The sequence below is a fragment of the Carassius carassius genome, chromosome 19 (genome assembly GCF_963082965.1).
Source record: "Carassius carassius chromosome 19, fCarCar2.1, whole genome shotgun sequence".
NCBI classification, from domain to species: Eukaryota; Metazoa; Chordata; class Actinopteri; order Cypriniformes; family Cyprinidae; genus Carassius; species Carassius carassius.
This window is the reverse complement of record NC_081773.1, coordinates 10,406,433-10,419,296: the sequence shown is the minus strand read 5'-3', so window position 1 is coordinate 10,419,296 and position 12,864 is coordinate 10,406,433. Positions and strand designations below refer to the sequence as shown.

Genomic DNA, 12,864 nt, shown 5'->3' with positions numbered 1-12,864 from the left:
TGAAATATTATTATAAATTAAATGAACTGTTTTATATTTATTTACATATTTTTAAATGTAATTTATTCCTGTAACCGAATTTTCAGCATCATTACTCTTTAGTGTCATATGATCCTTCAAAAATCATTTTAATATGCTGATTTGCTTCTCAAAATTCATTTCTTATTATTAATGTTGAAAACTGTTTTCAGGATTCTTTGAAGAAAAAAATCCAAAGGAACTGCATTCATTAGAAATATTGTGTAACATTGAACATGTTTTCACTTTTAATCAATTTAATGTGCCATTGCTGATAAAATTATTAATTTATAAAAAAAAAAAAACCTTACTAACCCCAGATGTATGTGTGGTAGAGTACATTATTTACATTTATTAATTTAGCAGATGCTTTTTTTTCTTTTCATCTGAAAAAACAACAACTTAACTTTCCAGTAATCGTAGATATCTTACACATTCTAAAAGCCATGCAACTCGTGTGCATCCTCTGCCAGTCATGTCTGCCGTATTAATGATGCATGAGAGAGCCGAAGACTATTTATTGACATAAGTGTAGCACAGTGCAGTGAGTGGACTAAACGCCATATAAGCAGAAGAAGAAACCAAACACAAATGTTGTGTATCATCAACACAGCAGTTTTGAATGTGACAAAATGATTTGGTAACTAGAAGTCATCTCCCTTTTCCCCTTTATAATAACTCCCCACACTATAAGCCACTGAATTTCTGCATAGTTTTGCCACGTTCTCTGTTTCACTCATTCTCAAAGCATGTGAGTGGGTAAGTGTGCATACCACTGTGTAAAAGCGTGTCATAGTGTGTGTGTGCGCTTGCACTTTGGTCTTAATTGGCAAAGCCAGGTGCAAGCTTGCAGGCTGTTTCAGAGTGAAAGACCTCTCTTCACGAAGACAGGAACAGTGAATAAATTACTGCGGCCTGCTGCTTGGCCATGTCTCCCTCCCTCCCTGCCTCCATCCTTTTCTCGCTCTCACTCTGTTTTGTGTTTGTCCATGAATTAGTCCAGCATGTGGTGAATGTGCCGCACGCCTGGTCTTTACTGTACTATAGCTGCCAGCCAGTCAATTAAAGGCCACACTCTGTCCGGCCTGCTGGATGTGTGTTTTTGGGGCCCGTTGTGCGGCTGGGGCTCTTTTTTTTTGTTTAACTGCATGTGGCGGGCTCAAGCACCATCTGTCGTCTCACTGTATTCATCTTTTGTATTTAATCCTCTAAACTGTACTCAGACTCTACCCCTATGTTGCACAAAACACCAGACTATTCACAGCTCAACCTGAATTGGACAAGAATACTGATTTGACCGGTGCAGTCAAACTAGACATGTGCCGGTATTCGGGAATGTGATATATCATGATAATGAATATGTACGATATTGTTATCATTAGGGATGTCCCGATCAGGTTTTTTTGCCCTCGAGTCCGAGTCATTTGATTTTGAGTATCTGCCGATAATGAGTCCCGATCCGATACTTCTATAATACATTAAAAAAAGAATAAAGAAGAGTGAAAAAACAGATCCAAGATGTTCAATAAATTACATTTTGAAATATATTAAAATATAAAACAGCTATTTTAAATAGGCTAGTAAAATATTTCAAAATCTTACTGTTTTGCTGTACTTTGGATCAAATAAATGCAGGCTTGGTGAACAGAAGGGACTTCTTTAAAAAAAACATTAACAAGCTTACTGTTCAAAAACTTCTGACTGGTAGTATAGGCAACTTAAATTTTTTCTCTAATTTCTAGCTTTAAATTGGCTTAGAAATCTATAAATGCTGGACAATAACAAATAATAATGATTTGTTTATATACTACAAACACTGTTTATCACATAATAATGCAGAATAGTTTCTATACTGTAATAAATGCTATGTCAATTAGCACTGCATTGTTCAATTACTTTATTTATCACCTGCTGGAGATGACTTGAAAAACAATTTATTGTCTTGATCGTATATTAATGTCTTCGTGTTTGCATAAGTTTCTGTTTTCCTGTGAGCACCACAGCATACCTGGACGCTTTTGTCCATATTAGGAATATCATGATATCAGCGCGAGAGCGTGCTCCGGCTTCGAGTATGAATGAGACACACACTGCATGAGAGTTTAGCGCTCTGTGATGTTCATCTCGCTGTATCCTGAGTCCGAATGAAATATCAGGTCATGCGCAGACTATCATGTCTCTTTGAGTTTGAATCTATATTTATTCACACCAGCTCTTGAAAACAAAGTGATGTCATGCCGCACGCATTGCTGTTTCTGTGTGGAGTCAAAAGGGTCTAACTCTGTGCCACCGTGTAACTAAAGATGTGTTAAATATTAATGAGAATAATATATAAATATATATATATATATATATATCCGAGTCCTGATCGGGAGGTAACGTCCGATTCCGATCGAGTCTGAATCCACGCGATCGGGCCCGATTTCCGATCACGTGATTGGATCCGGACATCCCTAGTCATCATGGGCCCTTGGAAATAAAGATAATAATTATTTATTACAAGTTATTCCCGAATTTGGAATGCATTTTAAGAATACTTTTCCCATGAACTGGTAACAATGCACAACACCGCTGTATGCTGCGTGAAATATGCATGCGCACTCTGATATAAACAGCAGATAGCGCTAAACATAATAGAGCTGAAACCCCGTAGACAAAACAGCTTTCTGTTTCTGAAAGGTTTAAATTATTTAAATAAGCATTCAGATTTTTATATTCGCTATGGTGTTCATCACCGCGGCAAACACTTCGACTTAATATGCGATTTATTTTCTAACTTTTTTTTACATTTTAATCTGGACTACAACATGCTCTAGATATTGTTTGAAAATGTTTTGATTCTTTATTGTTTGGTCACACTTTACATTAGGGCTTCATTAGTTAACAGTAGTTAATTCATTAGTTCACCAAAACTTCTAAAAATTCATTAATCTTAGGTAATTTCGATATTTAATAACACGTTGTTAAAATCAAAAGTTGCAGCTGTGTTATTTAATGAGCTAAACATGAACATGTAGTGTATTTTTCTACAAAGATTAGTAACTTCTGTAGTAAATGTAGCTATTGCTCGTAAACAATAATGGATTAACTACAGTTAACTAATGAGATCTTATTGTAAAGTGATATTGGTCTTTATAAATGAATTATACTGCACTTAAATGTTTATTTTTTATTTTTTTTATTTTATTAAACCTGTTATACTTTATTATGACAATACTTTTTTTGCAACTAAATTTCAATATCATGATGATACCGTATAATGTGATAAAAACCTTTGCAATTAACCGCAACATGAAAATTTGTAGGGCTGCAACTAACGATTATTTTGATAATCGATTAATCTGTCGATTATTTTTACGATTAATCGATTTATGTACTTATATTTTTGTTTTGCCCATTTTCCCCCCCAAGTAACTTATTATTAATGAGTCTTTATCATTCAACAGACTTTTTAGAGATTTTAACCATTTTGCATTGTCATTTCCTCATCAAAAACATACCTGGAGTTGTGTTTTATTATGTGCTAGTAATCCTTTGTCGAACTCTTCTGCAATCAAAACACTGACCCATACGTACTCTAGCAAATTTCACAAGGAGATTTCAAATAATGTTTTTACCATGGCAGTCCTTAGGGCTCCTAAAGTAGTTTAACATCCCGAACAAAGCTTATTAAGTAATCTTTCAGAACATATTTTCACTAAGAATAAGAATAAAACAGAATAAAATTGCAGTACATTGCATTTTATTATTATTTTTTTTTCCTGTAAACACACAACTTATACCTGGGAAACAGCTTCATAGCTTATGCTGTGAAATTGTAAACAGTCATTCGAATAAAGTGCCAATGGCATGAATCCTGAATGGAACTCACATTTTAAAGTAAAATCCATCATAAAAAATGTATTGAAAAAATATGAAAAAAAATGGACAACAAAAAACTTGCTGTGTGAAAAAGAGCAGTGAATACTTAGAAAAAAAAGTGCATTTCAAATACATTTAAACATTTACTTCTCTCATTCAGTCATAATTAGGCTGCAAGACTGAATTATGAACTGGTAAACGAAAAACTGATCACAGAACATGTTTGTAAAGCTTTAAATGTTAACTGTTAAAAAGCAATGTTATCAGCTTTTACGACTAAAAATCTAAACATTTGCAAACAACATTGTACTGGAGAATCTGAACATATAAAAGTCAGTTCAGTAGTGCAAAGTTTAGAGGTTACTCTTTTTTTTTTTGAAGGCTCAAAGTAAAGTACTCCCACACTTTGGATGACTTCGTTCGATTAGTTTTATCTTCCGCTTTTTTTTCTTTCTTTCTCGAGCTTACTCCACTGCCGTCTGCCTCCACCATCACGCTGAATGCTGCAGAGACGCTGTTCGGGAAGCACGTGACATAAAACGAGGCCAGCTATTGGCTATTCACTACTTCTCCTGCTGTACTGGCTGAGTAAAACCTCCGGTGGCTCATTACTGCCACACTTTGGTCACCGCAGATTTAAAATAAGCATGAAATGAGCCACTTACGGCAAATAAAAGTTATTTAGCAACTAATCGATGACTAAATTAGTTGACAACTATTTTAATAATCGATTTTAATCGATTAAATCGATTAGTTGTTTCAGCTCTAAAAATTTGAGACCGGCATATCCCCAAGTCAAACACCTTACAGAGTCCCCACTCAAAGTCCATGTTCAGAATGGAATACTAGCTTACTATTCATTGAATGTGTAGTATTCTGTATACATCGTGTTGCCTACTTTAAAAAATAACTTAGATATTTGGTAGTACAATGAATCATTGTCACATGACCCCATTATATCCTATGTATAATTAGTGGCATCCAGTTATTAACTTTATTAACTTAAATTCAATTTGGTGAACAAATGTCTCAACATTTGGCTTTCTGGGTCAAATAAGGAGTCAGAACAAGGTTGTTTGCATTGCATTATGGTATATGGCAGCCCTTTGACAACATTGATAATAATAAGAAATGTTTCTTGAGCACCAAATCAGCATATTAGAATGATTTCTGAAGGATCGTGTGACACTGAAGACTGGAGTAATGATCAAATAAATGCACCCTTGGTGAACATAAGAGACTTATTTCAAAAACACAGTAAAAGAAACTTACTGACCCCAAACATTTGAATGGTAGTTTGTGTCAATCGATATCAGTTATAGATAGATAGATGATAGATAGATTTTTGGTGCGATCTGTGAGAGGTTCATGGTTTCGGCCCCTCAAGACCAAAACTTTTCTCTCCCCTCACTCGACCTTGCTTGTTTTCTCACAGCATAGCCTCAGTGTGAGAAAACATATGGAAGTGCTAATCTGCTATTCCAGGAACCCAGACTACCATGTGATCATTTAACTATACACAAACACACACTCGCATCTGTAAGCGCCGTCCCCTCCAGCAGATGTACGCGGGGTTGATTGAAGGATGTATCATTAGTCAATGCCTTTTCATTCTGCCTCCAGATTCCTGTAGTTCTCTTCATAGCAGCCGAAGTGGAGCTGCATTTGTCTTTTGAAGGTTTATTTATTCAGAGAGTTTCTCTGCTGTGTATTAGCCGTAATTTGAAGCAGCTGAGGTTGAGTTTAGAGCCGGAGAGATGCCCAGGCCTGGTAATTATAACAAGCATGGATTTATTTGGACGTGAGGTGAGAGGGCATGTTTCTGGGCCTCAGGCTGAGTGGCTGTGAGGTTTCTCTGCTGGGCCATTGGGGTCGGGTGCCGCCCAGTGGGTGATGTAGACTGTAAACTCTCTCACTTCCATCACATGAACTGTCTGTAATTGCTTGATGATCGTAGGCACTTTAGTCTGACCAAGTTCAACCCCCAAATTTTATTGTAAACCTCAATTTTTTTTCTGTCGTCTTCTTCCTTTTTGTCTTGGCACTCTGATGTAAAAGCACTTTCCTAAAGAACACACACAGCGTGACCTCTGTCGAGGGGGAGGGATGTGTGTGTGGGTGTGTGTCGTCTCAAGGGCTGCGTCGGGTATACATGGGGGTGTTCTTCCCATTATGTGCATGGAAAGCAGCTAAAGATGAAGTGGCAGTCATGAAAATGGCATTCTTTCCAGAAATAAAAGCCCTGAAGAGGGGGAATAAGAAAAGAGTAGGAATGAAAGTTGCATTTGAAGACCTTTATGAGAGATCTGGCCATAAGTTCAGCAGCTCCATGAGAAGAAAAGAAGAAGAAGAACATCAGAGGAGACACAGAAACATGGGACGAACAGCTGTGGAGATGTACACATCTTCTACAGGCTTGGGATATGCTTTGTAACAGAATCAACCAACTTTATCAATAACTTTAGAGTAGATGCCATATTTGTTACAAACTAATACAAGTTGGTAGTAACTGTCCAGTCTGTGTTATACTGTCATATACCCGTGTGTCAACAGTTCATCTCTAAATACATTAAAACATGTCATTTCATTCATGTTAAAAGTTAATGTGGTGTCCACCGTGACTTAATAACAATACATCCATCATATAAGTCCTCTGTTACTCCCTAGATGTAGAGTTCTTGCATATCCGTTTAATGGGCCTCATTCATGAAACATCAGCAAAATGAATAGCTGTGTAAATCGTTCATAAATCCGTTCTTGTGTAAATTGTCACATTGAACTTAATCTTTCCACAAATCTCCAGTGGACAATAAACAACAAGTTTTGTGAAAATGAAGCATGACCTTGGACCTGAAGTTATGAAATGTTAAGCAGACTCTACTTCCTTCCCTCACAGCCTCATTTTGGCATTCTGACTCAAATTCATATCAATTACCTTCTCGATTTGTACTCCTTAGCCATGCCAGGTGTATAAGCAGTATGTCAGTAACTGTGAGAATGTGTCTTTTCACACAAATGTCCAGTGGACAAACAGCTCTGGAGTGCATGAGTGGTGCATGTGGAAAGGGGTCATGAAATGGACAGTCAAAATATCCTTGATGTTTACACATAAGTGGTTGCTCAACAATACAAATATGCAACTGCAAGTCTCATAGCTCAAAGATTTCAAAGTGTTCCACCTTTACAAAACATATTTGAAATCGCCCCAGTCATTGTCACAATTTTTCTCAACAATTTGTCTTCAATATGCCGCTGTTTAAAAAAAAAAAAAAAAAATCTTGTATTAAAAGCCAAGTTATTTCCAATTATTTTGTCCTTAGATGCCAGTAAGTACATTTATTTATAACCTTCAAGAGTGTTTGTATTAAATTTCAAGCCAATGTTTGAAACTGTGACCGAGTGTATCATCATATCATCATTTTTTAAATACATTTAATATAGTTAATATAATACAATATTAATATAATATTCAAACTTTTTGGTGCAAAACATATTAATTGTATAAGCTAACCTTTTAAAACACAAAAAAAGATCTGAAAATGCATTTCATGATCCGTTTAAGATAGCATGACACATTACTCTACTTCTGTCCGTTGTTTTGGTTCACATTATAAAAAAAAAATATATATATATATATATATATATCCATATGTGATGGATTGCAGGGTAAAGGCCAATGATACAGGATCCAAACACAAACACACACCTACTAGCTTTGTTCTCTTTCTCCTCTGCTCATCTTTTCTGTCATGTGCTGTGCTCGATGATCAATAATTAACATTGATCAACAACAGCTTTCTGGGCTTGACTGGTGTTTTTGTGTCTGAAGGATTGAGCACATCTTTTCCTGCATTCTTGCCATTCTCTGTGTGGAGTCCGCAGTGCCTGCTAGTGTCAGAAATGAGGAGTGCAGAGGCAGTCTGTGTGCTGTCCCTGGTGCATTTGGAGGAAATGATGAAGCACGCTTCTCAGCTTAGCTTTAGTTTGATCACATTCCGAAGTCTTAGATTTGGACTCCATTAAAGCGACATTTCAGTTTAAATACAAATCGATCAACAGAATCAACAGAATCTGAACCATGTGTTTTTGTTCTCTGTCGATTTTCTTTAACCATTTTGTATAAAACCTACTTTTTCATCAACAACAAAAAAAACTGATTGTTTTTGTGGGGGTTGATGAATTCGTTGGCAGTACTTCTGATGGATTATGTTTTTTGATCACTTGTGACTTGTATTTTTCTAACCTATTCACACAGTGACCACAACAATAGAAGCTTCTCGGGTTTTGTTTGATCTGAGTTTTTTTGAGTGGTTCTGAACTTTAATTTTTTTGTGTTGTGAATCCAGGGAGACAGAAGAGATGCTTTGTGAGTCATTTGAACTTGCGTGTGGCTTTGGAGGGGGTCGTGCTTTTATGTCTCTCCGTTAGGCACTGGTCAACAACTTCAACCCCATGAATCTCTTGTTTTTATAAAGACCACTGAGGCCAAGACAGGCTGCCGTGAAAGTGTCCAGTATAGCTATCGAGGCCTGGAGACCTTTCAAAGGCATTCTTCTGTCTCTTGTTTTAAAGGCAGACTGTGGTAACCAATACAGGCCTCCATACCAGTGAAGAAAGTCCCTTTACATGCTGTCGGGAAGACAACTCTTTTACTGAGGCTTCAAACTGCATTTCCATGGACACTGAGTTTGTTTAATCCTTGTAATTTTGGTGCCATTAAAAGCAACAGAGAAACTTAAGTTGTTTATATTTTCTGTTTTATTTCAGTCCACATTCACCCCTCAACTGCAGTTGAATTTTAAGGCGGCATCCCAACCGAATTGAAGCCTCATAAGTCGAATAATTTGGAACGTGCTACGTAGAAACTGAAACTATGTAGCTGCTCACATGAAGCTCATGAGCATTGCAACTCCTGGTTAATTCCAGTAGTTTAGCATAAGCACATGTTGCTAAGCTAATGTTGCAGTACTTAAATAGAGTGCAACAATCAGGTTCTCTAGGTAAAATCCCATTAATTTTCTCCATATAGGGAAATAGATTTCTAAAAGGTATATCAGATGCAAAATTCACTTTTACACTTTTATTTTTTTTAATAACAGAGATAAAAGAATGACAAAGATACAGATTACAACTACACATAATATACAAGTAAAACAAACAGTGCTTTATTTTCAGGTACAACAGGTGTATTTAGCAGGAGCATTCAAGAATTTGAATGAACAAATATAAAAATAAAATACTATATTCAAGATTCAAGATTGTTATTCGTCACATACACAACATAATTATATAGAGCATATATAACCAGCATATATGAACTGATTCCTAAAGCAACTGTATAAAATTTCTTCAGTCAAAAGCAGTGAGTGATTTTTCTCTTTGTGTTTTGTTGTTTTATTAACGTTAAATAGTTCACCCAAAAATAAAAATTCTGTCAGCTGTCTGTCAATTATGTCACAATGTTTTATTTTTATACCACCATTTACTCACTCAAAAGTGGTTTTAAACATGAATGAGTTTCTTTTTCTTCTGAACATAAATGCTATTTTGAGGAACGTGGAAAACCAATTAGTTACTGGTCCACAGTGACTTCCAAAGTATTTTTTGCTACTATCAAATTCAATGTGGACCAGCCACTTTTTTGTTTACCCACATTCTTCAAAATATCTTCTTTTGTGTTCAGCACAAGAAAGAAATTAATACAGGTTTGAGACAACGTGACAGTGAGTAAATAATGAAAGAAATGAAATTTTAGGGTGATCCATCCCTTGACAGTATTGACAGTAGGCTGCATGTTTAATAGGCCTACTGTCCCTTTAAGACCTGCACGCATCTAATACAGAGGCACTTATAAGTTTTTGTCTCAACTGTTTACTTTCATTTTAGACATAACCAACTTGAGTCTACATGTAAACCTTGTGTGTTTTGACAGTATTAGTGCAAAAGATAACTTAGTTCAATAATCAGGCGTTGTTTGACAGGCTTAAGCGCGTGTGCTTATTGTGTATGTGGCGCTCAGAAAAATCACAGGTCAGACATTTTTATCATCCACAATCAAAAATCGTCATATTGCACACCCCTAATATATATATATATATATATATATATATATATATATATATATATATATATATATATACACATAAAATATATTTAATTGTATTTTTATATTATATATTATTTTAAACATTTGTTTTTTTTTTACCCTGCAACATTTTTCACACTCTTCACACCTCTGGCTGTCAATTTCTACTCTTTTCTACTCCTGCGGTTACTGCACCATAATTGAAAGATCTTATGTAAGAGGCTTGCGTCTGTGGTCAAGAAGTTAGCATGGGTTTATAAGCAGTACTGTGTGGCCTCTATAGACATCACTTTTTTTCTGATTTAATGTTGTTCAGTTGCTTTGACACAATCAGTTTTTTTGTTGTTGTTGTTTAAAGCGCTATATGAATAAATAAAGGTGACTTGACTTGACTAAACTTCTGAGGCAGGTTTCTTCTGTCTGAAGATGACACCGGTCAGATCAGTGACGCTGACAGTGTGGGAATGACCCGGGGTCCATGAGTGCCGTGTCCTCCTTCAATTCAGGGCAGGTCATACATTATTTCTGTTAATGTTACAGCACGCCACTGGAAATCTGATATGTAAACAAACATTTGCCGCCTAGCAACTGCTCTCTAGAAAGTTGCTAGGAAATCAGAGAATTCACTTAACTTTATTGTTAACTTATTGTTTCGAGGTCACCTCGAGGGTCAGGGTGTCTCTCAGCTGTTTCCTATCCTGATGAGCAAATAAACAACCAAAGCACCCAGAAGAAAAGGCTCCGGAGAACTTTTATGTTGAAACAATATGATGTCCGACCAAACGCACACATGCAGGCTGGAGCAGTAGTGATGGCGCATGTGAGTTTAAAGCTTGGCTCGCTCTATTGAGATGTTAATGAAGCAGATCTGGCGTGCTTTAAGCGAGGGCCACCGCAGGGCCACACTGCTCTCAGCAACGTCCTGCTAATGCCCTCACATTGTTCCCTCGTACCCTGAGAAAGAAGAGGGGGAGGGCAGATGGTGTGCACAGCACTCTGTTTTTAGAAAGGGGTGGGATGGAGAAACACACTTGGAGAAGAAAGACAAAACAAGAAAAGAAAAGCAAGGGGGAGAGAGAGAGAGAGAGAGAGACGGGGCAGATATGATGAAGAGACAGGAAGGAGGGGGTCCAAGAGAACTAAAATCCAGAGCATGAGCCGAGACGGAGCGCTCAGTAGAGAGGGAGAGAGACCGGTGTACCAGGAGGAAGACCGGACCCCCTCTCTGACAGGATGACAGGAAGTGGACTTTCAGGAAAGGTGAAGTTTTCGTTCGCTCTCTCACAGAAGACGTCATAAACGGCAGCTGTTAGCATACTGTAGATGTGCATGCTGATTTAACTAAGCATGTTGTTTGCATGTGTCACTGTATCTCGCTATGTGTCCTGGTTTAGTTGTGAGGTTGCTTCAAAGACATGCAAGTGAGGATAAGAAGTCGGCCAGCGCGACGGGGTTACATAACTCACTGATCTGCAGAGGAGACCAACACGCTGCCTTGCAATGTGTCTGTGTGCTGCGCTGTGATAAGAAGAAACTCTGTTAGTGTTTAGCATCATATGGAAACTGAAGTGTGTGGATATTCCGCTGCTGTGTGATGCTGTTGCTGTACGTTTTCACACAGGCAGTGCTTCCTTTCAGTGACATATCTGTTCTCATTTTGAAGTCGTGTCACTGTTACGCACAATGCACCCACACACACCAACCACATGCACACTTTTATCTTCATTGCTGTCCTGATGCTTTTAGTTGACCACTCAGTTACAAACTTGGGGGAAAAACGCACATGTGCCTGTTAGTGCTAAACTGGGAGAACAAAAACTTACTTCCTCTTATATGTGTTTTTATTTTGAATAATATATATAATTAAACATGAAATAATATATAATTTTTAAGTATTAAAAAATGCTTTATTTTTGATTAATAACAAAATATATAACCATAGGTAAATATAACCAGAACTTAATTGGGAAACAAAAAGTGATATAAAAAGTATATAAAAAATATATAATATATAATATAAAACAAGTATATAATATAATATAATATAATATAATATAATATAATATAATATAATATAATATAATATAATATAATATAATATAATATAATATAATATGTTTAAAATATAAAAAAATATGTATTATAAATATAATATTAAATACATTATATGTTAGAAATGAAATTCTGTAATGTATTTTTTTGATAAGTTACATAAGATAAAGATAAAAAAAACTAAGAAATTGGTACAATTTTATAATATATATTATATTAAAATAGAATAATATAATAATATAAAAAAATTTAAGTCTAGAAAAAATCGAGAAAAAAAAAAAAAAGGTTTTATTAGGAACAAAAATATATAACCTTAGGTTAATATAACCAGAAATTAATGTAGGAGCAAATAGTGACTTCCTCTTTTAGTTTTTTGTATTTATTTATATTAACATTACTACTGTATTTAATAATATAGTATGTTTTATTAAAAAATATGTAATATTAATATAATATTAAATTAAAAGTATATTAGAAATGAAATTCTATAATGTATTTTTTTTATTAGTTGCATAAGTTATGAGGTAAATATAACCAGAAATTAAGCAAAAATGTTCTAGCTCATATTTCCCACATGAGCACCATTGAGTCTAAGCATATGCACAAACCACTGGGTCAAGTCTCCAACATGATCTGCATTAAAACATCACATTATAGCAAATAATCACACTCTTCACTCTCTCCTGTTCCAGGCTCCTATTCCAAAGAATGTCCTGATCTCTATTCCCATCTCCAAGTCCTCCGTCTCTCGTTTCCGGAACAGCGTGGAGGGGCTGAATCAGGAGATCGAGCGCATCATTATCCGAGACACAGGAGACCGAGAGGAGCAGCTTATTGTGAGTGTGCCT

General features: G+C 35.9%; 1 protein-coding gene across 2 annotated transcripts in view; it reads left to right on the top strand.

Annotated features, from left to right (window-relative positions):
• Positions 1-12,864, top strand: part of fam117bb (family with sequence similarity 117 member Bb) — a 40,692-nt gene that overhangs the window by 24,192 nt on the left and 3,636 nt on the right. For both annotated transcript variants that reach the window (XM_059499788.1, XM_059499787.1), the window contains one exon: positions 12,709-12,852. In XM_059499788.1, the coding sequence (XP_059355771.1) occupies positions 12,709-12,852 (144 nt within the window). The remainder of the gene's footprint in view (positions 1-12,708; positions 12,853-12,864) is intronic.